This window comes from Chelmon rostratus, chromosome 20, assembly GCF_017976325.1.
Source record: "Chelmon rostratus isolate fCheRos1 chromosome 20, fCheRos1.pri, whole genome shotgun sequence".
Taxonomy (NCBI): Eukaryota; Metazoa; Chordata; class Actinopteri; order Chaetodontiformes; family Chaetodontidae; genus Chelmon; species Chelmon rostratus.
Window position 1 is genome coordinate 7,716,538 of NC_055677.1, and position 27,876 is coordinate 7,744,413.

A 27,876-nucleotide genomic window follows, 5' to 3' on the forward strand; every position below is an offset into this window, starting at 1 on the left:
TGTTTTTGGTTGTCATGCTAAACTAAGCTAACAGCTACTAGCTGTAGCCTCATATCTACTGTTCAGATATAAGTGTGATATCAGTCTTCTTTTCATCTAACTTCTAGCAAGAAAGCAAATGAGCATATTTGTCAAAATGTTGAACTATTCCTTTCAGTAAATATAGTTAGAATCCACTTGAATTACAGCACTAAAGGCTTGAGAGTCAACTGGACTCTGGCTATTCAGGTCACTTCTGCTTTCCTGATGATTCGTTAGCTCTCTTGTCTCCCAGTTAATCGTAGCGGTTCAAAGCAGTCATGTTGGCAAATTATATGGTCGCTTGTGATTTATCCTATTGTACTTGCAGAATATGTCCCATATTCATTAGACAGCGTGTAGTGTTGTGACCCTGCTTAATGTCTCGTATTGTTCTCCTCAGTGTTGATCTCTTTTAATGGCCTCACATGTCAGATTGCTGCCATAACATTTTAGGTATGTTGCCATGCTGATGGTTGTGTCATGTGGGACAGTGGTGGGTGAGGGCCAAAAAGGACGAATGTTCAACACAATGGCCTCCAAGGTGTTCATTGACATAATGTTATTGCCATGGAAACTTATTAAGTGTCTGTGTTGCAGTCAATTTCCAGAACAACGTCCAAACATCTGTGGCAGCCAAATTAAATCTGCCTGCCAAATGGCCTCAAATAAACTTTATTTAAACAGGAAAGGCCTTTCTTTTGTAAATTCATGATTATGAGTCATATTGGCATCAGGAGTGTGTTTTTATCAACAATGTCTCAGCAACAGACTGAGTTAAAAAATTAAAAATCTGCCACAGGATTCAGAGTTTTTGATTTATGTAAGTTTTTCTTTTAGTAGCTGTTTATGAGCAGAGGGGGCGAGAGGGGACGTTTGTTTACTTCCAGAAGGGAGAACGAGACTGAAGGAGAGAGTGACAAAGAGTCTGGCATTTGTTGTATGTGAAGCAAGTAACAATAGCAAAGCTAAAGTTAGCAACAGTCACAGCTGAGACTGCTGCAGTCAAAAGTCAAGACAAAAGCTGCTGGAGATTAACCAGTGATGGCATACTGTCGGCTAGACGCCAGCAAGACCTCACGGTTGTGTAATGGGCTTTAAACACTAGAAAAATAACAGATATTGAATTAAGATTGTTAAAGTAAGCCAGCCACTTCAAAACTTAGGGCATCACTGAGAAAAGTCGGACTGTGAGGTGCTTTTTTTCTGAAACATTCATTTAAAGTATGTAGACTTTGTCATATTAGTAACTGGTTAACTCTTTATTTACTTATTTAAAACAACAAAATAGCAAGCAAACAAGCAAAATTAGAAACAGAAAGACATGATCAGAAACATGTATGTTCACTCATACATATGGTACATACCACACATGCAGAGGCTTATATTTTATAAATATTGTACATGTTTCTGTTGGATAAAGGAGGCAATAATTCATATTAAAAGATCAAGCAATATGGATAATATTTGGACAATCTCTTGCCTTTTTACCTGCATATCAGGCAGTAATGCTCATCTGCAGACCTGCACCCATAAATGTGTTGCACTATGGGAGTTGACTTGCCCCCCACACTCTGCTCTCAGCTATATTTATCTCCACCCTCACCATAAAAGGTTGTGACTGCTGCTTGGACACTCCGGCAAGGGCCAACATTATTTTTGTTGTGTAGACTGCAGCCCCGTACTCACCTGCCTGTAGGTTTGCTGGGATATCAAGCCATAAGTGTGGAGTTGGACCACAGTTTTCCCTTAAAGCTTGGCGTTTGAGGCTTTTTGTCCAGGGTAAGTGGCAACTGCAGGGATAAGATGTGATAAGCCAGGTTGTAGCACTTGCATATGTCTTTGTAAGCATGCTGAGAAAATGCCTGATTGCCTGAATCTTATATGATGGCTTGCTAGCTGATATTGCAGGTTTGAATTTGCAGATTTCATGATGTTTAAAAGACTTTTCCCTGTGGTATTCTTTTTTTTTTTTCTTTTTTTTTTTTGATCAAGGAAATATTATGCAACTTTTGGCTAGAATATTTTATATATACAAAGTTCCTCCAGTTTCTTTAGAGCTACATTAACCATCCATGTTCAACTATAAAGAACATGTTAAAGTAAATGAGCATGGCCAGCTTGTTCATGCAGCCAATACTGATTTCAACGTTCCAAATCCAGTCACGATGAACCTACAATATATCATAATAGTTATTCCACCTGCTCTTGAACACTAACTAACCACACAGACAAACAGATAGGCAGCAAAGAACTCGGGAATCTCAGGGCTGGTACCAGGAGCAGCCTGCAGCATGTCTGGATCTATCCCGTTCTACCAGAAGCACCATCGCCACTATGACCGTGGCTACCGCAGCAAGGAGACAGAGTCTAAACTGAGCCAGTACCAGTCCAGCAGCAGATACATGGCTGGCAGCAGCACCTCCACCACCAGCAGGAGCAGGGGGTAAGGAGGAGGCAGAGGATCACACCTTTGTCACAGGAAAGCCCTACTGCTCCCCTTAACACCATCACCCAACCCGACTGATCAAGTTCACCCTTGCTGGATCACTTCCCTGCCACAGCTTTGGGATTATCTTTCCTGCTAACCATCCTTCCCTCCGCTCTTTCACTTTGATGAACCCTCGCACACACCTGAGGATGGTCGCTCTTTGTGCTGGCTGAAAACAGCTTCGAATCCTGCATGAAGATCTTTGCATGCAGAGATGCCCTGTTTGCTTTGCTGCATGCTGACAAACGTTACCTTTAACACACCTTTTCCTAAGTGACTAAAACAATTACGTTACTTGAAAAACCCTTTGTTAGATAAGCTGTAAGGAAATGCACAGTTATGTAATGGCTGTGTTATGCTATATGGCATAGACCGAAATAGAATCTTGACCTGTGCATACCGTGCTGGAGGGAAAGCAACGAGTGACAGTTTGTCCACTTGAAATCTGAACCCCTGTGCTGTGAATTCAGTGTCATTAAAACCTGACAGTATTTGCATTAATTATTTTCTCTTGGAAATTTCATGGCTTCCCAGACATGAGAGTTGTTGCTCATTAGTGGCTGTTTCTGTTGCTCAGACTTGTGCCATCCCTGTTGAAAGCATTGGTTAGCTGTCCAGTGTCTTTAATAGAGAATATACACGTGTCAAATTAGTTTTTGTCGGGGTGTGTGTTTTGCAAGAATGACAAAAAAAGTTGTGAAAAATTAGCAAATCCTGCAACAAAACAAAAATGATGGTTGTGTTTGGTTTCATAGCAGATTCTCCAAACTCTGTGACTTCTGCGTCACCAGAAAGGAGTTTTTCCACGATTTGTCAGGAGGATTAACAAAACACCCAGTGAATGGGGATCCTATCCTTTAAAGTGCCTGGCAAATCTTTAAATACGCTGGCCTGGAGAGTGTGAACAGGTCAGAGGGCTTAGGTTTTACTAACACCATCTGATCTTTGCCTTCACACTCACTGCTGCCCACCAGCTACCGAATCTGTGCTGAGAATTGTGATATGATGCTGATTTCACAGTCAGTGTGGTCGCGGTAGTGCCGTTATTTCAAAGATACAAATGCGCTCATGTAGACGTGAACGCTGAATTTATTACGTGTGATAACCTTTGCTGGACTTAAGCAAAGAACTCCTCATATTATAATCCGCTTTTAATGGGAGTTGTTGCAGCCTGATCCTGGAAAGTCAAGAGAATGTAAATAGTCAGAGCTAAAGGGACAGTGACCCAGATAGATACAGGAAAAATGAGGGCGGTTGCCCGTCACCCTTCTTGTTATCTCATTCCGTGAGATCCCACCCCCAACCCTCTGAGTGCTGCAGATAGTGTTGCCACGGATAAACTCTGTGGCATCTCACCAAAAATCTAAAATCAGACTTGTCATCCCTTTCTCTAATTTATTTAAGAAAGAACACAGAGATATCAATGTAGTATGATTGAAGATTGCTGTATGTTTATAAGGATTTATAAGTTGGTCTTGAGTTGACTTTGGGCTATAATGTTGGGTGTAGTCTCAAGCTTTGTGGCTCTGGCATGTGTTACCATCATCCCAGATTGCAGCAATCTTGAGGCTCTTAGTGATTGAGTACTTGTTGTTTTCAGTGGACCTCAGCGGTCCTCATATTGTCTTTAATATCACTTGGTCTTATTGTGGAAATTTGTCATATAAAAGTGGTAAAAACGCTAAATATTCAAAACTAAACCACCTTCACTACTTTCCCACTGAACCATCTACACTACTTTCCCACTGAACCTTAATCTACAACCCACCTGCCCTCACCTCGGCTTTATCCCCACATGTTGATGTTTTGTTGTCCTGTCTGGCTGGGAGCCAGGCTGACGGTGTTCTATATGTCCCAGACTTAAAGTGTCTTCACATTCTGGGCTGGAGGCGAGCAGACTGAGCCCTGTACCAAAGAGAGCCAAGCCAACTTACTTGGCAGTGGATAAAGAGAACCAAATCATCGGCTATGTAGTGCCTATCTTCAGGGGCAGGTAATAAACTTTTCACCATCTAAACCTAGAACTCCAGGAATGTTTTGCAGTATCGTACAGTTATTTCAGTTTTATTGATATGCCTTGCTCCCCGCATCCATGCCTGGCTCTGCTCTACGAAATCCTAGTCAAGAGTTTGCGACAGGATTTTCGGATACAGAGGAAGCCAGGGTGAGGGAAACTGCTGCATACATGGCTCGCAGGAATTTGTTCACCAGTGGCCTGGAGATGGAGAGGTCAGAGCAGATCTCCAGGAAGGAGGCCATGCGCGAGTCGGCCGAACGCATCTCTCTGAACAAAAGGGTCAGTGGGGAAATTCTACATGTAGCTGTTTGAGGTCGACTTTTACAACAATGATAACTGCTTATTCTGCCTGCATCACAGAACGACCGTGACATGAGGTGATCCTGTCATATCGGTGTCCAGTTCAGACCTCGGTGTTTGTTCTGATGTGTAAACATTGTCCTTCATGACATCGCAGACTGCTCTTCTCACGATGTCACAGCAGGCATTCTCTGTCATGATGTCACCGATTGGCTTATCCTAATTGTGACATCACAGTAGACATTTTATTACATCACAGGTGAAAAAATAAAATAAAATCTACTTTTTGAAGAATGTACTAAGTGTAATTTGTGCTATTTTTCTTGCCTTCAAGTATACTTAAGTGAACTCAAGTAATCCTTGAGTAATACCTGAGTAATACTTGAGTATACCTGAAGTGTTAATAGTTGCTAAATTGGCACAACTTTTTATGAACTGTCCTGAAGTCCACCAGTGAAAATCAGTATTCAAGAGCATTCAAAACACACTTAGAGTGCAATTACATTCTATCACCAATGTGTTGGAAACATACTAAAATATCCTTAAAATTAAATTAAAGTACACTTTTTAAGTACACTTAAGTATATTTCATAATACACTTAAGTACACTTTTCATGAGCACTTTGAAATACCACTTTACTTACCAGTATTGCAAAAGTATAGTATATTCATTTTTAATACATTTAAGTAGAACTTAATGACGTCTATTTAGAAGCATGCTTTTGAAAAGTATGTGTCAAACATATTTTAAATTAAACACAAAAAAGTAAAAGTGTACATGTAATGACTTTTCCATACTTGAAAAATATTTATCGTACATTAAACTATACTTTCTGATCTGGGATCACAGTGGTTTTTGTTGCTCTTGGTATCACAGTACAATGTTCTCTTTCATGAAATCACAGATTGTTGTTTTTGTTACATCACAGTGAAAAAACATCCATCATTTTAAACTTACTATTAGGTGACAGAACAGAACACACTTATGGTATTTGCATAGTTGCTAATGATTGGGTATGATTAATTGCAGTCCTGCTTAGGAACACCAAGTGCCTGTAGCTACTGCTACTTGGTCACTACTACTCCTTGCACAAGAGGGTTATTTATGTCCCTGGCTGATTATGTGAAGTAATACCCGACCATTCATTCAGCATCATAAAAGCCAGAGAGCCTTACTACTAGGTGGCAAATTCCTCAGGAGATCCTGTTTCCTGAGACAGAGGGAAGCAGTGTCCCAGTGGTGTTGTCATAATATGTGCTGACTTACTGGATGCACAACTAGACCAGACCTCAACACCCCCTGCTATTCATGGGATGTCATGAACAGCACACACTCATAACACTTGTCATATTGCAAAGTGCATACATCTTGCATGTGTAAAACAAGTAAAGATAAGTTGGGATCTTGCTCAGTTTGGTGTATGTCAAAGCTTTGTTTTTGCTTCGACCATGCCTTGTGAAGTCCTGGTGAAATTCTGGGTATTTTTAATATTTGCAAGGTGCAAGATGTTTTAACACTTTATGTTTGGCGAAAGTACAACCATCCCGATTGATTCAGTGCTTAAGTACTGTTCTTTTGTAGATCCATGATCACGAGGAACACTTTAAGCGCATGAACGAAGACAGCCTGATGCATCCACCGGAGTTTGTGATTAAACCACGCTCCCACACTGTGTGGGAGAAGCAGTGTGTGCGGCTGCATTGCACCGTCAGCGGCTGGCCCGACCCTCGAGTCGTCTGGTAGGTCGCTTACATCACCTGTAGCAAAACCTATAAAACCTCACATCAGTTCTTTCTGTCCCCTCAAACTCCTGCTTATTCCTTTCAGCTCCAGCTTGTTTTCACAGGTTTGTTATTTTCCTCTTGATTCTGTTTCATCCTCTTTAAAGTCTTTCTGTTGCCTCGGTTCTGTCCTCTTTCGTGTTTTCTGCCTCCCACTACAAGGTACAAAAACAATGTGGCAATCGACCCTCTTGCCAACCCTGGCAAGTATAAACTTGAGGGCAAATACAGCGTGCACTCACTGGAGATTAACAGGTAGGTGTAGCTTCTCCCATCCACAGTTCTCAGTCTTCCCAAAAAGCCACTGAATCACCATGTGCAATAGTTTAATACCCAGAACGTGTCACCATCAACTGATTTCCTGGATGCAGAGAAAACATTGCAGAAAGTCGTGTGCCTGGTTGCATAAAACCACTTAGGCTAAAGTTGCCTTTAAATGTTCATCTCAGGATGCATTAGAAAAAATTAGATTCCAGGTATTTTATTTTTACTTACTTATTATTAGATTATTTACCTTGATAAAAGACCATGGACTGTAGAAAAGCATGAAATGTTTGAATTATGCCTCCCACACAAGTTTAAATTTGGGGTTTCTGCTGTCTGCCGTCTTTAGTACTTAGCCTTAGCTAAAGAGCGACAAATGATCTTTATCACATATTAGTAGAATATGTGAGCTGTAGTGTATAGATTAGGCTGTTGGTTTATGTACAGCACATCACAGATACCCTGATGCACAGAGACCAGCACCACCTGGTGCAGATGACATCACCAGCAGTGTCTATTTATTGCATGAGTATTCCTGGCCAGGAGCTGTGGAACGCTTTGCAGTCGTGGGCTCATAGTTGGTATTATTTACATGGTTGGGAGGGCTGAGGTTGAGGTGGGGGAAGGGCACCGTACACGTGAATCCTTAAGAGATAGAATGTGCATATCATGGGCATTGATCAGCTGATGCGCTCCTCTTTCAGATGTGATTTTGATGACACGGCGCAGTATCGTGTCTCTGCCATGAACTCCAAGGGAGAGCTGTCCGCATTTGCTTCTATCGTTGTTAAGAGTAGGTTTCACCAAGTCTTAAAACCATCACACTGCAATGCTTCCGGCATGACAAAACTCTCACAAACAACTTTCATGATCACATAATTCTTAGTAGTTTCCAGATGTAAGTTTCATGTGCCATAATAATTACAAACCCACTCTCTTATCTATATATTAATCATGGCACCTGTAAAATTAATTTGTCGTATGATTTTGATATACTATGCCAGCAGTTCATCACTATGTATGTACCTTATATATTAATAACAACGAATACTATTCTCCATAGGGTTCAAAGGTGAAGTTGATGAGTCCCTGCCAGCACCCAGACGTACGTGTCAATTTACATTGTATTTGTTTGTATTTGTTATTGCATGCTGTATTGTGGATTTAAAGCTTTATTAAATCATTCATGTCCACTAGGGGGCAGAGTAACAAGCTGAAAAACACAGCCTTGAGATGTTTTCATCTTATTAAGTTGTTACACTTATATGCTAAATGTTAGCAAACAGTTTCTTATTTACACATGTATCACATGCTGAGCAACATTAGCATAGCATTTGGAGTTATGTTTCTCGCCACGTGATGAATATGAGTCAAAAATGTATTCTCCGTGTCGCTCTGGTTTGGTCTCCACCAACTGTTGAGAAAACTAGATTAGACTGTCCTTAGATTTTTTTTATTAGTTGCTAACTTTGTCTTCTGGGCGTGTACCGTTCAGATGCTCTATCAAAAGCCTATTCGCAGAAAGTATCTGCCCTCTGCTGGAAGGAAGGTTAATGACAACAATGTTCACAACCTTATGTTCTTATGGGGTAGAAGCAGTGTTGGACGAAGTATTTAGACACTTTATTTTAGTAAAAGTATCAATACCAGTAAAAGTAAAAGTACTCATTGTGCAGTAAAATTGTTCCTGTCAGTGTTACTGTCACATGATGTTTTAGTATTCATATTACTGCTGCATTCATATTGCTGCATTCATATTGCTGCGTTCATATTGCATCTTACTGCTGTAGATGTTGAAGGCTAAGCTAGTTATAACTACTTTCTATACTGTTGGTAAGTTAAATCTACAGCAATGCATCATAATCTATAAGATCATTGTATGTTTGGGGTGTCGCTGTCCTGTGAGAACCACATAGTTTAAAAAGTCAACTTTTAATGAGAAAAACAGTCTGTTTTTAGCTTTGTGGTGATGCATTTTCCAGCTAATCCATGCAGCTTTTTAAACAGTGTGTTAAAAGCTTTTATTGAACAATTCTTCAGTTTAACGAAAACATTCAAAATTAGCAAATCTGGAGATACATGGTTTTCACAGTCATCTCTCCACTTGTCTGCTATACAAGTCTTGCACAGAAATGCCAAGCTCCAACTCAGCTGTCTCACGCTTTGTCTGCAGACGGCCCAGTGTCGGAGTATGGCATCAACTTCCAGACTCACATTGTTGATAAGTTTGGTGTATCGTTTGGAAGAGAGGGCGAGACTATGAGTCTGGGATGTACGGTCATCATTTATCCTGCCCTGCACCGCTACCAGCCAGAGATCGAGTGGTACAGAGACGGTAAGCAGATGACTCCAAGCCATGGATTGTTGTGCTATTTTGGTTGGGATAGCTGCATATCTAAAGAGTATAAAATGAGTATAGTTATCAAATTAAGATTTTCCATTTGCATGCTGTTTTATAAAGACTGATATATTAATAGTGCCTGTTACTGAGCCACCCTCTGTCCTGTTTTGTTCCAGATGTTCTGCTGTCTCCTTCAAAGTGGAACCACATGCACTGGAGTGGAGACCGAGCCACACTGACGCTCACACACCTCAACAAAGAGGATGAGGGGCTCTACACACTGCGTGTCACCACCAAATCTGGCTATGAGACCTACTCAGCCTATGTGTTTGTCAGGGGTGGGTTCGCTTTCCCAAAAAGTTATCGTATTGTGTAGCTAACTTATGCACAAGGGGCCACTTGCCAGAAATCCTGCTTTACTGTTGCCTCCAAACCTGAGAGTCCATCAGAGGAATCTATGCTGCTGACCATTCACATTTCACTTCATGCATATTTAGGGGAAGCCTTCAAAGCTTTAATTCTATAATATGTTATGTATCCAAGATATCCCCCCACAGATATTTTCTCTGCAGTCCCTCTCAGCACAAGCTTAATGCAGCCTGATCTTTGTTTTTGTCAAGTATGTCATCAGATCAAGGTCGAAGTCACAACAGCATGTCCTCTGGCACCTGATGACAATACCACATTTAATAGTCAAAGTGTTTGAATGTGAGTGAGTGGTTTTAAATAGGATATCTCTAATAGAGACACCGCTGAGTGGCAACTCCCTGGCATCTGTTTGAATACCATGGGAAAAAGCGGTCAGTGTAGCTTATCTTTGCTGCCTTCAGAGACAATCTGACCTTTAAAGCTTCAGCTTCGACACATGTTGAGTACGAACATGCCAGAAAATAGACCCTGCTGGTCGCCCAGTAAAGAAAAGGCCAGGTACAGTCTCCATAACAAAACGCTATATGATCCTGGCTGCAGTCAGGCTATTCTCAGAGGGCTCAGCTATGGAATTAGTCTGGCTGTGAGTGTGGATAGATTCTGTAAATATCTGCTTCAAGGAGAAACAATAGGCTGCCCAGTTTCCTTACAGCTTTGTGAGCGAACACACTCTGGTTATAATTATCTCCTCCTGTTTTATCTCTTTATCTCACAGAGTGGTCATTCAGTCAAGCTGTCACAAATTGTCAAATTTCTTTTTTGTAATTTTCTGATCTGTGACTCTTTAAAAAGTGTCATTCTGTAGAACATTTGAAAAGAAAGTCTGATGCCTCTGTAGGTGTTACAATACAGGCTGCACGTATCCAGCTAATACATGCTGTAACTTTATGATGCAACTCTGGTCTGTAGTCGACTTTACTACAGTCGGTGCCCTGGATTTACCTTTATGTTTCTTTAAGAGCCACCTCTCTTATCCCCTTTCACCGAGGGGTGGGCTTCTGCTAATTCTGTCCTCCTGTCGCTGATTGCCCTCAGCTTGTGTTTGACTTGAGGACCAGAAACATTCCTGGCATCGAGCCCTGCAGCGACACGGTTAAGCACAGGCCATGGCTCACTTTAAAGTTCTTCTGCGGGCATCGGTCAAACCTCTGAAAACTCCCTTCATGCCTTAAAATGCCTTAGATGCAACTCTGCACCGTCATTTAGTCTGCACCGACCTATCTCTATCTCCACCGGTCTCTCTGCAGCTCACCTGCAGCTCAAGCGTACTTGCTCACGAAACACACCTCTGCTTCTTTTCCGTTTTATTAGCTACTGCACGCTACACAATGGCAACAGAACACGTCTGTGCCATTATTTTGAAAAAGTGAGAGTGTTTAAAACAACCATCTACAGTAAGATCAGTTCATTATAGACAAATCAGAGGCTCAAAGGTGAATAAACGTGTTGTTACTGTTCATGCAAGATGCGGACGCTGAGGTTGAAGGAGCCCCCGGTGCCCCTCTGGATGTGCGCTGTCTGGATGCCAATAAGGATTACATTATTGTCACCTGGAAGCAGCCGGCTGTCGATGGTGGTAACTCCATCTTGGGCTACTTTGTGGACAGGTCAGTCAGCATGCTGCTGCCTGTTGTTACTCTGACACTGCTGAAAAACGTCTGTCAGTCATCTCACTTCAACTTCATCTTTATAAAAGCCCCTCGAAGAGTTAAAGGAATGATCGCAGACATTTTGATTTTCTCTGTCGATGACTGAATGAATGCAGCACTAATATTACTCCAAAAACACCAGATATAACAGGAAACACTGACAGGAGCTAGTTTTGGTACTTAAAGCCATTTTTGCTGATTACATATTTTGAATTGTGTAAGTTTTTAATACCTGAATAAACACCCAGTATGTAAGAGTTGTATTGCAATATGTGTCCAGATGTGAGGTTGGAACCACTCACTGGATCCAGTGCAATGACACTCCGGTGAAGTTTTCCCGTTTCCCCGTCACTGGCCTGGTGGAGGGCCGTTCCTACACCTTCCGTGTGCGTGCTGTCAACAAGAGCGGCATGAGCCACCCTTCCCGAGTCTCTGAGCCGGTGGCCGCCATGGACCCAGCTGACCGCGCCCGCATGAGAGGTACTTTACTGAATGTCTGCTCAAACTCCTGTTTATCAGACACACGGGTGTGTTGTGTTTTAAAGGCTTTTTCACTGCTAATACCCAAGATAAAATTGTGGTTGAATATTGGAGCAAAAGCTAGAAATGTTAAGACCTGAAATAAAGATTCCCATCAAATTTTACATGATGATCATCTGCTTGCTGTCAGGTACCTCAGCTCCCTGGACCGGACAAATCATTGTCACAGAGGAGGAGCCTGCAGGTAGGAAATCTAATCCTTATACCAGTAATATCAACGACACCCGGTGACATAAAGGTCATGTTTGTCCATTGTTCTGCTGCAGGAATGATGTGTTCAGGTCCTAATCCCTTATCTTTTTACCCTCAGAGGGCATCGTTCCTGGCAGACCTCTTGAGCTGCAGGTGACTGAAGCAACCAAGAACTATGTGGTGCTGAGCTGGAAGCCACCTGGAGATAAAGGCCTTGAGGGTGTCATGTACTATGTGGAAAAGGTAAATTAAACCTATTCAGCAACATGTTGTAACATGTTAACTGCAGTGTTTCTGTGACATGACCTTGTGTCCTTGTTTGTCAGTGTGTCTCAGGCACAGACAGCTGGCAGAGGGTGAACACAGAGATCCCGGTCAAGTCTCCTCGCTTCGCGCTGTTCGACCTTGCCGAAGGGAAATCCTACAGCTTCCGCGTCCGCTGCTGCAACTCGGCCGGCGTGGGCGAGCCGTCTGACCCAACCGAGGCCACCACTGTCGGCGACAAGCTCGGTCTGAAAACACACACACATACAGGTATCATGATGTTACATTCTCAGTGAATGAGCCAAAACGTGTTCAATGTTCTGGTCCGCAGATATCCCATCTGCCCCGGGAAAAGTTATCCCGACCAGAAACACAGACACATCAGTCGTTGTGTCTTGGGAAGCGTCCCGCGAGGCCAAAGAGTTGGTTGGATACTACATCGAAGGGACTGTGGTGGGCAGCAATGTGTGGGAGCCATGCAACAACAAGCCTGTGAATGCCACCAGGTAAAATGACTCCTCTGTGTTTTTAACCAAAGGTTTTATAGGCCAGTTGTTTTATAGAAATGTGTCGCCGGTTCGCTTGCAGGTTCATCTGCCACGGTCTGATGACAGGAGAGACATGCGTGTTCAGGGTGAGGGCAGTGAACGCAGCAGGGCTCAGCCAGTTCTCCCAGGAGTCTGAGCCTGTGGAGGTGAAGGCTGCTATAGGTGAGTAAACCTGAGGGTTCATGTCCCAATACAAGAAGCTGATGCAGGAGTCAGATAGTCAACATGATACTTTATCCTGTTGTTTAAATGCATAAAAGATCAGTTTAATAATGTTTAAAAATCAGCTGTCGGTGTTGTAGTCTGCATTTCTGGATTCATTTTGCTGTTCGGGAATATTTTCTAACTTCAGTGGAGTAAGACAAACAACTATGTTAGTTAATATTGTGTAAGGACATTTCCATTAAATTCAGTTTCACACTAAATATTTAAACTATGTGTGATGCTCACAGTAAAGCTAATTTTTTAACGTCAGTCCATCAAACTGAAAAAAACAAAAGGCTTCTTTCTAGATAATTGTATAACTTGTATCTAACTTTTAACAAGCACACAGAGAGGGATCATCACAGCTGATGCATCAGATTCAACTCATCATTGGATTTTTCTAGATTATACAGAAAGCATCGCAGCCAAAGCATATTTATAAATTCTATGAAATGTAAGAAAACCAGAGATTAAAACCTGATGTGAAAGTAGGTGAAGCAGGTTTATGTTGTTTGTGAGCTTAAGGACTCCTGAAATGCACCAAACACCACAGACTGATTAGCTGAAATATTATATATATTATAAAGTGTGTCTACATTTTTAGAAAAACACATAAAAGACGTGGAAGAACTGGTATTTTCTTTGATATGTTTACATGATGTTGTAGGTTGCCACTGTTGTCTTCACTTCTTTACATCATCCATATCTGCACTCCCACACTTTCTCCACCATGGTTCCACTCTGTCACCCTGTCCCGTTAGTCTGCACTGTTATGTGCTCCACCTACCCACCTCCCTGTCCAGAAACATCCACCTCCCACCCCCTCCTCCTCCCTGCACAGCCTGAGGCGGGGTCAGGGTCAGGACTTGTAGACTTCCTCTAATTTGGGTCAGTGCGATCCAATTCAGTGGTCGTTACAAACCAGCCCAGTGTCACACGCCACCACCCCCCATTTCCCTCACCTATCCTGGGCACAAGACGTGTCGGCAAAACCCACGTGGTGCTGAAGGTACCAGCACACACACCTGTCCCACCCCGCTGAGCTCCTCTGTCTTAACCTCTGTTCTAGCAGCTAACCTGCCGATGGTATTGTTCTGTTCGATGGTTAACTGAATTTTAATGATTCATTATTAGAGTTTAGTTAAAAGTATACACTTCCTGTACATCATACACATACAGTGCTCCAAGATCAATCACAAATAATTGTTGCCATATAATTGTGAACGTCAGCAGTGGAAGAAGTACTCCCATACATCCTTTACTGAATTAAAAGTAGAAATACTATGGTCTAAAAATATTCCTTTCCAAGTAAAAGTCCTGATTTTAAAATGTTGCTTGAGTAAAAGTGTTATCAGCAAAATGTACTTTAAGTATCAAAAGTAAAAGTACTCATTATGCAGAATGGCTCCTTTCGTGGCGTTATATTATTATAAAACATTATATTATTCTGTTTTTATCACTAACAGATACATGTAAGAGCTTTTAATGTTGCAGTGTGTCATGTGGAGCCAACTGCAGATTTTTTTTATCCTGCTGGGTCGATTACTTCATCGTCACATAACTATAAGTATCAAAAGAAAATAGTGGAGTGAAGAGTACAATATTTCTGAAATGTAGTTGAGTAGTTGTATAAAGTAGCATAAAATGGAAATACTCAAGTAAAGTACAGTACGTCAACATTGTACTGAAATATAGAGCTTGAGTAAAGGTACGTAGTTACTTTCTACCACTGGTAAAAGTTAAAATCTGTTCACATTAAAGAAAAACTTTTTACGCTTAATGTAATCAAACAGTTATTCTATGCTGTTATTCTTTATGTAAGAAAAAATCTCCTTACACATATAAAAAGCATGGTCACTAATGACTTTAGTAGTTTAAATTAGTTTTGATTTTTAATTTATTCCGCTGAAATTCCACTGAATTCCACTGGAAGCCAATAAATGACCATATTCATCTGGAGCCCTAGCACACACAGACACACACACACACTGTGCACAACAGACCAATCCAGCTGCTGTGATAACTGTCATAGTTGCATGTGCTCCCTAAAGTCTCTCTGCATTTTTACTAACATAACTTTCAGCCTTTGGATGTCACTCATTCACTGGCCAGCTTTGTGCTGAGCGGCGTGCTCTGGTTTCCCTTGTGAAACACACTCAGTAATGAAGCCAATGTGTTTCTGTGCACAGTCATGCAGGCGGACATACTGGTAATGTCAGGAAACATTCCTGCTATGTTAAATTACAAAGAATGCAATGGGCTGTAATACTGCTAGTTCTACTACTACTACTAATATTCATTTACAGTAGATTTCACTGTTCTTCTTATTGAGGAAAAATAGTAGCTTAGAATAATTGCACTACTTTGTATGAATGACATCACTGTGTGCTGTAGCATTCAGTCCCTTCATCTTTTGGGTGGAGGAGGTGAAATCCATTGGCATCGTTACTACACAACAGTGTTTTTTCATAAAGGGTTGGTGCAAAGCCTGCACATCAACACTCATCAGCTGTTCTACTTCACTCGTCTGCACGCCCTCATAATCCAAACGAAGCCTGCTCACCTCCTCACACGGATGTCACTTGTTTGTCATCTTGTCTTCATTTTTGCTCCCAGTCAGATGAAGACATTTTACTGTATTTAATGAGCTGATGTTCTGAATATTGAACTGATCTTGGGTCTGTCTTTTAAAAAGCCTCTTTTGCTTCTCTCTGCTAACTCCTGTAGGGGGCGGCATCCCTCATGGTGTGTTGCCGGAGATGGGGCCGGGGGGTAACGTGGGCCAACTAACCGAGCACAGGCCACGCTGGACGGGCACGCATGAAACTGTCCAGTCCCCCTCTGACACTAAGCTAAAGCGCAATAAAGCTCAGGCTGACACTGAAGCCAGGGAGGGGGCCGGGGCTACTAGATCAGGCCTCGCAGGGCCCGACCCAGTGGAGGGTAAAAGCAAAGGGGGCAAGAGAGGCAGCGTGCCCTGGGCCCCTGACCTGGCAAAAGACCTGGTCTCAGAGTCTGTGTCAGACTCAGTTTCTGACTCACTTACTGACATAGCTACACAGTTAGACCCAGTCCCTGCTGCGGTTCACGATCAGGCTGTAAAGGCAGTCAATGAGCCTGAGACCAAACAGGCATGTAAGTTCTCTGTAGGTGCTTCAGCTAATCGGGAGACAGCGAGGCCCAGGAGAGAGTCGTCAGGTGAGCACCGGTCAGAGATTTAGATCTGTTCGTCAACCACAAAAACTCCATCAATCCCCCCGACTTATATTCTACCCCGACTGTCCCAAGTTATAAAAGCAAGAGTTCTCATTTTGAATGAGTTCTGCAAGGTTCTACTTTTACATTCACATGTCTTCAACACGTAATTATCAGTTTTTGAAGTGCTTTACTGGTATTCTTCTCTTAAGGTAAGTCACTGTAAAACACCAATAAACTTTAACTCAGCACAGTCACGCTTGTCAATAGTTTTGGTCGTGGGTTTGGGATTGTTTAGTCTGTTTCCTGTTTTATTTTGAAAGTTTGCACTCCACATGTGTCATGTGTTGCTTTACTTCCTGGGTTTGTGTGTTTTCCCGCCTGTTTTCTGTGTGTTTGCATGAGTTAATGAGTCTCTTGAGTGTTAGGTCCATGTGTTTTCCCTCTTTCAGTTGTCAGGTTGTACTGTTACAGTTGTGTATGCGGAGTTGCAGGAAAACAAGGGGTTGGACCCAAATACAGGACGCCAAGAAGGCAGGCAGAGCAGGCAAAGGGGAATCCAAAAGCTCAGAAGAAATATAAAATCTGAACTAAGACCAAAATAAACACAAGCAACCAAACGCAGAAGACCTGACAATTAAAAGAGGGAAAACACATGAACTAAATACACAAGAGAGGCGAAACTAATCAGCAATCACAAAGGCGGGAAAGAGACAAAAGCAGGAAGTAAAACAAAACGCGACACATGATGAGGGTGAACCTTCAACATAAAACTGGATCTCAAACCCAAAGCCACAACAAGCCACCACCTTCCCACAACCTCCTCACTTGGTGGCTCGCTGTCAGTCACCTGGCACCTCAGGACCTGCCATCACATGGCGTACCCAGAGCACTTTAACACACAAACACACACACACAAGTATGTCATGGCAGGAGCCGGCTAATCACACCCTGGGCTTGAAAAGTGGGTCATCCAGCCAACGTAAAAGCAGAACGCATGTGACCTGAGACACTTGGTAGCTCACTGTGTTCCTCTTCAGATGTCCACCTCTCAGGCACTTTGACCAACTTCTCACCCCTAAATAGGGGAGGGTATCAGGTTCACGTGACTATTTGTGTATGACAGGTCAATTTATTATCTCCATGTTACATGATCCTGCTTTTCGAGAGACCTTTTGCTCACAGCCGCTCCTTCATCCAAGTCCCAGAAATCACTGTGTTCTTTGTTGGAATGTTCTTATCACAAATATGGTGTCATAATTAACTACTATTAAGGAATAGTTTGACATTTTTGGAAATATACTTATTTACTTTCTTGCTGACAGTTAGATATGAAGATTGATACCACTCTCATGCTTGTCTGTTAAATATTAACCTACAGCTCACAGCCCATTAGCTTAGCCTAGCATACAGGCTTGAAACATGGAGAAACAGCTAGCTTCTCTCTGTCCAAATGTTACAATTAACCCCTACCAGCTACTCTACAGCTCACTAATTAAAAGCTACATCTTGCTCTTTAAAAGGTAAAAAATGACAAATTTACATGCCAGACGTCAGTGTTATTAGCCGTTTACAGTGACTTCCTGGAGGCTTTGCTAGGGGTCTGGTTTTTACACTTTGTTTTTCTATGGACTATACAAACAAGATGCAACATGCTAATTTGTGCACTTTTGTGAATTAGCTTTGGACAGAGTCAGGCTAAATGTTTCCCCCCTGTTTTCCGATCTTCATGCTAAGCTAAGCTAACTGTCTCCTGGTTGTAGTTTCATATTTGGTGTGCAGAAGCAAAAGTGGTATTGATCTAATGTCATCTAATTATTAGCAAGGAAGCAAATAATTGTATATCCTAAAATTTTAAACCGTTCCTTTAACTCATGAATCATGATACAAAAGCCTGATATAAAAGGTTAAAGGTGCAACCATGTTGTGGGTTTGATCATATTCTGCCACAGCAGGTATTCACCCACTATTCTCTTTAAACTTTCACACAATCCAGTGGAGGCGTAATGTTTTTGGCCATGGAAGAAATTGAGTTGTAATCCAGCCAATACCTGCTGTAAACAGAGAAGTTCCCAGTAAAGGGACGCTGAGGCTCAAAAAATGCAATTTATGAGAATCTCAAAGAACAAGTTTATAGATAAATTAAAGCAGCTGGCTGGAGGTGTGATAATACGTTTGGGAATTGAAAGTATCACTTCATTTTAGTGCCTCAGTTTCCCATTACTTCACCCTTTTCCCCAGCTGACGCATTATGGTGTTAATTTGAGTTTTCTGTCATCCCAGCCTCCCCTGCTCCACCCTATGGCATCACTGTCCTGGAGTGTGTGCGCGACTCCATGGTGCTGGCCTGGAAACAGCCAACTTTCATCGGCGGTGCTGACATCACCGGCTACTTTGTGGATTATCGCGAGGTCATCGATGGCGTGCCAGGGAAGTGGCATGAGGCCAACGTCAAGGCTATTAGCGAGAGGGCCTACAGGGTGAGTTGAAATTAAATTCAAATACAGGGTTTGGTGGATTTTAACACCATGAGCAAGGTTCTGTCTTCATGTCCCTTGTCTTCAGGTGTGTGATCTGAAGGAGAACAGGAAGTACCAGTTCCAGGTGCGAGCAGCCAACATGGCAGGTGTCGGCATCCCGTCGCTGCCCAGTGACACCTTCCTGTGTGAGGAGTGGACCATCGCAGTGCCAGGTTGGGTAGACCACCTATTTAACCCACTGAGAGAAGCCTAACATGAGCATTAACAGTCACAATGTGGCTAAAGGTCCCAAATGAAGATTTACAGTTCAGAATGTAACTTTCCCTCCTGCTCGCAATGTGATTGGCTGCTGTTGGATTGATTGGAAAGACATCAATGATCAGTACAATGAGAAGTTGATTTGTTGCATACCTAAATTCTAATCTTTGGGGAGGCGATCTGTGAAGTGAAGTCATGAGTCATTGGTGTTAAAGTCCAGTTTTTTGGTCTTGGTCAAGTTTAAAGTCATCAGATTGTGGACTGTTTTGAGTCTACACCTCTGGTTACAATAACATTTACTTATGAGATGAAGACTTAACACATTATCTTGTGTCTAAAAATGATCTAATTTTGTAATGCTATCATAGCTAATGCATTCATTGCTAATTGTATATATATACACGTGCCTTCCCACCCTCACCTTTACCTGTTGTTAAAATGCCATCTATGTGCACAAGAAATCAAGAAAGCAGCATGCAGGCATTTTTTTCCTAACTGTACCTGTGAGGCGTTTAAGGACCGGTCGAATAGTCGTCAGGATTGATCTGCATATGTTTTATCCTGACTGTGTATTTCCACTGTGTCTGTTTTGGACCACAGGACCTCCTCATGACCTGCAGATAAGAGAGGTGCGCAGCGACTCTCTGGTGTTGCTATGGAAACCGCCTGTGTACCAGGGCCGTGATCCGGTCAACGGGTTCTACGTGGACATCAAGGAGGCGGACGCACCAGAGGAGGCCTGGAGAGGCGTCAACAACAAGGCTGTGGAGAAGACGTACCTCAAGGTCGCCATCATCAGGCTGACTGCTTTACTGGATTCTTTTACACGTGTGGCAGCAGCTGGCGTGTAATCGGATTATTTTTCTTTAATTACTCAGATCAAGAATCTGAAGGAAGCAGAGTCGTATGTGTTCCGTGTGCGCGCTCAGAATAAAGCCGGAGTTGGAAAAACGTCAGACGTGACAGAGCCGGTCCCAGCTGTGACCAAACCAGGTAGGAAAACTGTTCAACTCTGACGAGAGGCTTATAAATCAATATTTTCAAGCTGTGACTCTACCTCTCTGGGCCTCAGGCACCAAGGAGATAGTTGTGGATGTCGACGACGACGGTGTCATCTCCCTGAACTTCGAATGCTGTGACATGACTCCAGACAGCAAATTTGTGTGGTCCAAGAACTACGAGGAAATGACAGACTCATCCCGCCTGACCTTAGAGACCAAGGGAAACAAGTGAGATGACGCTTTGATCAGCACACCATCGCTCAGTATTCTCATCCATGACTCCTACAACGTGTTTCTCCCGCAGGTCCAAAGCTGTTTTCAAAACTCCTGGGGAGGAGGACATTGGCATTTACTCATGTCTGGTCACCCACACTGATGGTGCTTCATCCAGCTATACCCTCTCTGAGGAAGGTAGGCCCACGAGAAAATCACACGTTTCAAGAGGTAGATAATGAAACGAGTTTTTGCTTTTCGACTCTGTTTATGAATCTCTCTCCTGTCTCTCACAGAGCTGAAGAGGCTGCTGGAGATCAGTCACGACCACAAATTTCCCAGTGAGTGTTTGAGCATCGCATGTCATCGCTGCTGTTTCTAAGTGGGTCACGGACTGGACTGTTTCCTTTGAGCTGCCTCTCTCTCTCTTTCTTCATCCTTCCTCTTCGTAGTTATTCCCCTGAAGTCAGAGCTGGCTGTGGAGCTGCTGGAGAAGGGTAGAGTTCGCTTTTGGCTGCAGGCGGACAAGATGTCAGCTAACAGCAAAGTGGATTACGTCTTCAATGATAATGTTCTCTCTCAGGGGGAGGTCAGTGAACACAAAAGGAAATGAACCCTCAGCAGTTTGTATTCATAATTTTTTTCATTATTTATTTCATTTATCTAAAAGGGACAGCGTACAGCTCAAACATAAATGTTTGATGCACATAGCTTCAAGCTGATTCACATCTGTAGTTAAGAGCAATAAACAGCACAATAGCAAACAGTACTGTTTCAAAACAACATGCAAAGTTAAACAAAAAGAACACAGAAGACAGATGACACAAAAATACCCACAGTATCTGGGAATTCTGCTTTTTTGTGCATGATTTCATGTTTGGCAGGTGTTGTCTTTTTCTTGTGCAGAAATACAAGATGAACTTCGACAGGAACACCGGCGTGATTGAGATGATCATGGAGTCTCTGACCCCGGCAGATGAGGGCACCTTCACCTTCCAGCTGCAGGACGGGAAAGCCACCAACCAGTCCAGCTTGGTGCTGATAGGAGACGGTATGTTCAGTGAGGATGTTCATAATCAAAATATATTAAACTTGACTTAAGTGAGAGTTTTGTTTAGTTTAAATACTGTTTTATAGGCAAAAACACGCAGAGAATCAGTGGACACTTATTTTATGTAATAAAAATGACTATTATTTAAAGAGAAGCCAAAAATCAGTTGCTAATTTCACTATAAATACACTGATATTGTATCTGCCTTCCAAAACCTGTGAAGTGTAGTATGCAGAGTCTTAATGTGGAGTTCTGCAACTCTGTTCTGCAAGAACTATGTACATTGTGGACACCAGAGGGCAGTAAAACCCTTTTTAAGAAAGCACAAAGTAAAGGAGTCAAAGGCGAAGAAGTCGCTACAGAAGCTACATTCCAGGATTCTGTTATGATAATAATAATAATAATAGTGATGATTCATGCGGGATGACAGCATCTATATAGGCATCCTGCACATGTCAGGATCAATCATTCTGTGTTCTAGGCAGTGATTGGGCTACTTTTTGTCAGTCTGATGTGACAACACTGATCCCAAACTACATTCATGTTATCACAGAGTTTAAAAGCAGCCAATCATGGTCAGATTTTGTGGTTAGAGTATGTCAGAATAATCGTTTAAATGTTTAACATTGCAAACTCTTTATATTTGCAGTGTTCAAGCAGCTGCAGAAGGAATCAGAGTTCCAGAGGAAAGAATGGTTCAGAAAGCAAGGTATGACACAAGCACTATTATGAGTATTACTCATGTTTGTTATGGATGAATCTGCTGATTATCGCCTTGGTTAAGCGGTTAGTAGTGACGTCAGGAAAGCAACACAAACAAACAAGCAAAAAGCCCATCACAGTATTTGCTCTGATTTCTATGTTTATAACACCCATGTTTGTTCCAGGTCCTCACTTTATCGAGTATTTGGGTTATGAGGTGACACCAGAGTGCTGCGTTGTGCTGAAATGCAAGGTGAGACAGCACTTTAAAGATCCTTCATGATGCACGCTTTTAAAGAAATACTGCGCACGTCTTCATTTGTCCAAATTCTCGTGTTGTGTTGCATTTCAGGTCGGCAACGTGAAGAAGGAGACCTCAGCCGTGTGGTACAAAGACGGACGCGAGATCAAGGCAGACGAGCACCTCGGCTTCACCGAGGGGGTCCTGAAACTGGAAATTGCTCAGGTGAGAACATGAGAAGAGAAACGTGTGTGAAGTCTGAATTTATGTCAGTAAAGTGTACATGTATATTTCTGTATTGCATCATTGTCGCTGAATTCATTTGCATATATGAATGTAAACGGTGGAATCCTTGCATAAAGATATATGGATCCTTCATATTTTACGCCCATCTCAATGTCCACAAGATTTGAGTAAGTTGGAGTAAAAGAAACATTTTATTGTTTATTTTTTACTAATTACAGCTGGAAACTTCTAAAAGGTTTTATTATAAATAACCAACATCATATGTCATTAAATCAAATTTAACATATCATATTTTAAGACCTAACAATGCCATTAAATTAATTCACACTAAGTCTTTGGACACCGTTATCACTTTCTCTCTCTAACTCTTCTGTCTTCTTCTTCTTCTGTTTTAATTTGCACTTTTCTCTCATATGTCATCTAACCCTCTTTTCAGTTCCGCATCTCATTCCCATCCCACTGTATCGTCTCTAAACGTCTGTCCGAGTGGCATTCACTGACATATCGTCCTTCCAGGTAGTCTAACACACTGTGTATAAACATGATGTCACATGTGTCCCATTTCAGCGCGACTCCCCCGCAGACACAGCAGACTGTGCCGACAGCCAAACCTGGAGAAGACTAAAAGTTGGGAACAGTTATCTGTTGTCGTCAAGGGCCAACGGCCACCTCTGGTTTTGCCGTTCTGCCTGAGAATGCTTTTTTTTTTAAATAGATGTTTGTTCGTTTGTCTGTTCTGGCTTTTTTGCTCTTGCGTCATATATGTGTTTTCTGCAGCATCCATAGCAGAAGAGAAAGCTTGCCTTTTCAGATGAATGCAAATCATATTCCTTGTTTGCTGTTGTCTAGATGACCGAATCTGACGTTCCTGCTCTCTCTGTCAGATTTCCAAGAAAGACTCTGGTGTGTATGAGGTTGTTCTGAAGGATGACAGAGGAAAGGACACTTCCACGTTGAATTTGACAGATCAAGGTAAGCTTGCAGAGTCACGCACTAACATAAACGATCATCTCCTGAATGTAACAAATATATCATTACTTATAAACTCTCTTCTAGGTTTCAAAGACTTGATGAACGAAGTTTTCAGTTTTATCGGTAAGAAGATGAACAATTTGTCCCCAAATAACTTGATGCCTGATTCACTTTGAATTTGCATTTTACCCCAAGTGAATTTTATTTCAATCGCAGCCAATTCCTCCACTCCGCTGAAGATCACAAGCACAGAGGAGGGCATCCGACTCTACACCTTTGTCAGCTACTATAACGATTTACTCCAAGTGACATGGCACTACAAGTACGTTTTGCGTCTGCATTGCCACTTCTGCAAGCATGTGTGCAATTATTTTTAAAATGAATATGTTTCAGCACCTCCAGCAACTGCAACTAAGCTGATTTCTTTTTTTAAAAAATTGCATAATTTTGAGAGTAAATTGGTTAGATCTTGTATTTTTGGTAATTTTGTGCCTCTGGAGCACAAGAGTAAAATATTGCAGTGCTTCGCCCAGCTGTAGTCTTCCTCATGTTCCATGTCTTTCTCACCTCTCTGACAGGGATTCAGCCATCGCCTTCTCTGACCGTATAAAGAGCGGTGTGGTGGGAGAGCAGCTGTGGCTGCAGATCTCGCAGCCCACAGAGAAAGACATGGGCAAATACGCCATCGAGTTCAACGACGGGAAAGGTGGCCTGAGGAGGACTGTTGAGCTGTCTGGTCAAGGTGAGGCCACCCGTGTATCTGAAGCTTCGATCATAGCCACAGTGATTGTAAACTGTAGTTGTACAACAGTCAAATTCTAGACCATTGTTTTAAATTTGTGACTTTTAAATTTTCATCATTTCAGTTTCAGCTTTCAGTGTATCCTACTCAAGATGAATTTATTGTATAACAATAAAGCAGTAAACCTCTTCTTTTTTTTTGCTTTGCAGCTTTTGATGACGCTTTTGCAGAATTCCAGAGACTCAAGTAAGTTACTAATCACTCGTCAGCTATCACATTATTAGCTTTATGTAGCCGCAAGCACAGCATGCACACTTCTTTTCTGGTTGGAGGAAATACACGAGGAACTAGGCATGCAGATTGAGCCTTAACTTTCACTTCTGGTTCGCAGCACCTTTGACCTAATTTGCTGTTGCCTCTGTTTTTGTCCTCACCAGAGCTGCTGCTATTGCAGAGAGAAGTAAGTGATGTTGTGTTTAAAGTGGTTTTGGATGAAGTAGCTGCTGAATCATCAGGGAGGCCCGTCCTTCACATATTGTTTAGATAGTAAATTGAATAATCGAGTTAAGGTGTTAACTAATTCTACAAAGACAGATCATAAAGCCTTTATTCTTTCAACATAATGCTGACAGATTCCTGTAAAATCAGCTTTAAGATTCCACTGATTATTGTTAAAACAGTAAATGATCCAGACTATATACTAGTAGAAATATTCACATATCTTTAATGTCCTTATGTGTAAATGTGCCATCTTCAATTTAGAGACAAGGTAGGTAGCTGAATTGGTAGTGTATGTTTTTGAAAGTGCCATAGAGTGTATTAATTGTAATTAAGGTCACACTGTTTCTTTCAGATCGTGCTCGAGTAGCAGGAGGCCTGCCTGATGTGGTCACCATACAGGAGGGCAAGGTAAACTGCCTCAGCTGATACTGATGTTATGCATCTAAGCCAGCACAGTGACAGCCATACAGAAACATCATAACATGTGTCTTCTTAAATTGTCCTTTAGTAAAGCACTGAACCACAATCTGCCCTTTCATGGTGGCAGTGCTTCTACTTGCCTAAATGTAGTTATTATGACTGGGTAATATTACAGGTGTGTGTTTCATGTTTGTCCTTCCACCAGGCCCTCAATCTCACCTGCAACATTTCCGGCGACCCCGTGCCAGAGGTCACCTGGCTGAAGAACGACAGGGAGATCACGTCGGACGACCACTGCATCCTCAAGTTCGAGTCGGGCAAGTTTGCCAGCTTCACCATCACCGGTGTGAACACGTCGGACTCTGGCAAGTACAGCATCCTGGTGAAGAACAAGTACGGCACAGAGAGCGGGGACTTCACCGTAAGTGTCTTCATCCCCGATGAGGCGGGCGGCAAGAAAAAATAAAAGCGGTCCAAATCTTGTCGTAAATATGTATAAATGAAAAACGCTGGAAACAGTTAAAGGAGGAGAAAGGCTTGAGGATGTGTTAGATGTTTTGTGCATATTATAAAGTCTAGAGGTGCTGAATCTGAAATGAAACGTCCAAGACTTTAGAGAGAAATCCAGTGTGGTTATGATCTGTGAGTTAAAATCACCATTAATATGTACTCATTTGGTCCAATAGTAACAAATCTGACTCAGAGTAAAAAGGTGTTTGTGACATCATGTCCAATCAGAAATGTCACTGGTGCAATATTAGTTTTTGTTTGTGTAAAGCTGTAGCAAATTAATTTTAGTCTGTTTGCCTTAGAGGACAAAATAAAACATTACTTGACAGTGATGAAGCCAAAGATATTAGTTTAGGTCATGTTGAAAAGAAGTCATTAAATCAGTAAAGAATAGCCATTCAAAAGCTGAATGATGTTCTTCCATGTTTTAGCCTATTTGCTACAAATGATGCATACTTCACTGCCAACCAGTTACAAACACACTCAATAACATGAGATTGATCCCAGCTTGTCTGTCAGGCAGCCAATTATTTTAGTCCATATTATTAATATATGGAAACAATTTGCAGAGACTTGAAACATGCTTGAGATGCAGAACGTCTTCATTTCTTTAGATCCTGTAGGCCTCCGCTGTTTCAGCTGAATTACCAAGTCACATAACTCTGCAGTTGATAATTCTCTTAGTCCTGCCACCGTTAGCTCCTGTAGCTTCACCTGTCAAGCCTTCTGCATTCAATAGCAATGGCAGATTTCCCACTAAAATGTTGAGTTATTATATATTTTTTTTACTTATATTTCAGATGGGGGCAGACAAAAGCAGGCTTCTAAGTTCTGGATTTAATCAGCTATGGCGAGTTAGCTAATTAAGCTAATGTAAGATCTATGAGTTGGTTGAAGACTGACTTTTTATAAAGAAGTTTGCTTTCTGTTTGTACTTCCAAACTGTATGTTTTCGCTTTTAACATTACAGGAGAAAAGAGTTTTAGGATGAGGACTAGCCAATGTATGTGGCAAATATTAACACTCGCTCTTCCCAAAGCTAGCAACAAGCGGGACAGAGCGGCTGACGTTACCCAAAGCTTTGCTAGCATCGGTGACCTGTGTTGAGTGGAGATATACTACATAGTGGATATTCTTGACGTGAAATGGGCTTTTTAAACATGCCGTAGACCCCAACAACTAGTTTTGACACCTCTGCGCCTTGGGAGTAATGGGCCACGTAACTGCTGTAGCTAGTAAGCTTAACATGCTAACGATCGCAGCTTACGTCGGGGCAGACAAACATCCGGTTTATCCTGTTGCTCGCACTTTAGTTTTTGTGGTTTTGGTTTTTGGAAAGGTTAAGTAAAGAAACGCCCACCTCGAAAATATCTTTAAATGCACCTAAAGGCTCACTTTGGAAAATAAAGCAGTAGAAGTACACAAAATGTGTTGCAAAGGGGCTAAAACATTGTGCCATTTCATCAAATTTTACATGTGGTCCTGTTTTATTGTTATTCACAAGCGTTTGAATGTTGTGATCATGACATCACCTCCATTGTCTCCCTGTCTGTAGTGAATACTTTATGTTTGCCCATTGTCATTATTGTCGTTCACAACTTTTATCCCCTTCACAGTCCATCATTAATGATTATGATACCTCCTTTATTCGTGATTATGCTGATGACTATGCCACTGTAATGAAGACTGTTAGATCACTTTGCCTCACTTCCTACTCCCCTGTTTCTTGGTGAGACTAATAAAAACGAGCATGTATTTCCCCACTTCCTCCTCCTCCTCCTCTTTGAGTTGTTTCACTTTTTGTTTGAACTTCCCACCCTTCACTCTTCACTCTGGTCTTTCAGTTTACTCTTCACATTTTCACTCCCAGTCATGCGTTCTGTAGACTTGGACTGCCCGAAGATCAACCACCAGCATGGAGACAACCCTCCTCTTCACTGTAATAACTAGGGTGTGCTTGATTGATGATGTTCTGGAAAAAATAAACTAAAAAAAAAAAAAAAGTCACCATTCGATGAGCACAAACAGAGCAAACAAAATCAAGCTCACCTGAGTGTAACTGAGAGAAAACTAATGCTGTTTCCCCTCGACGTCTGGTCACCCCTGCATCCGACGGTGTTATCATAGAGTTGAAATATATCCAAAGGTTATAAAAAGTTGTTTCCTCATCAGTTTTATCATGAGTACGACTGTTTTAGTGGATTGGACGATTGGAAGTGCTGGTAGGCACATTTCTTTACCATTGCACAGAGCCAGGCTAGTTGTTTCCCCCACTTTCCAGTTTTTATGCTAAGCTAAGCCCCTC

General features: G+C 41.9%; 1 protein-coding gene across 3 annotated transcripts; it reads left to right on the forward strand.

Annotated features, from left to right (window-relative positions):
• The first annotated feature begins 1,673 nt into the window (after positions 1-1,673).
• myom1b (myomesin 1b) lies at positions 1,674-27,327 on the forward strand. 3 transcript variants are annotated; one of them, XM_041961146.1, is made up of 38 exons: positions 1,674-1,800; positions 2,250-2,464; positions 4,368-4,502; positions 4,631-4,805; positions 6,409-6,566; positions 6,771-6,863; positions 7,577-7,665; positions 7,936-7,977; positions 9,046-9,207; positions 9,390-9,551; positions 11,108-11,249; positions 11,572-11,771; positions 11,962-12,015; positions 12,142-12,266; positions 12,350-12,533; positions 12,619-12,793; positions 12,876-12,997; positions 18,518-18,714; positions 18,800-18,926; positions 19,573-19,757; positions 19,851-19,965; positions 20,045-20,201; positions 20,278-20,384; positions 20,483-20,527; positions 20,639-20,775; positions 21,093-21,237; positions 21,887-21,946; positions 22,125-22,192; positions 22,292-22,405; positions 22,994-23,053; positions 23,311-23,398; positions 23,483-23,521; positions 23,615-23,720; positions 23,977-24,140; positions 24,350-24,386; positions 24,578-24,600; positions 24,994-25,049; positions 25,267-27,327. In XM_041961146.1, the coding sequence occupies exons 2-38, from the start codon at positions 2,313-2,315 to the stop codon at positions 25,525-25,527; spliced, it is 4,461 nt and encodes a 1,486-aa protein (XP_041817080.1). In that variant the 5' UTR covers positions 1,674-1,800; positions 2,250-2,312; the 3' UTR covers positions 25,528-27,327. The 3 variants fall into 3 exon arrangements, with proteins under 3 accessions (XP_041817080.1, XP_041817081.1, XP_041817082.1); XM_041961147.1 differs by lacking the exon at positions 22,994-23,053; XM_041961148.1 differs by lacking the exons at positions 2,250-2,464; positions 4,368-4,502; positions 4,631-4,805 and having other exon boundaries at positions 1,690-1,800.
• Positions 27,328-27,876: the final 549 nt, after the last annotated feature.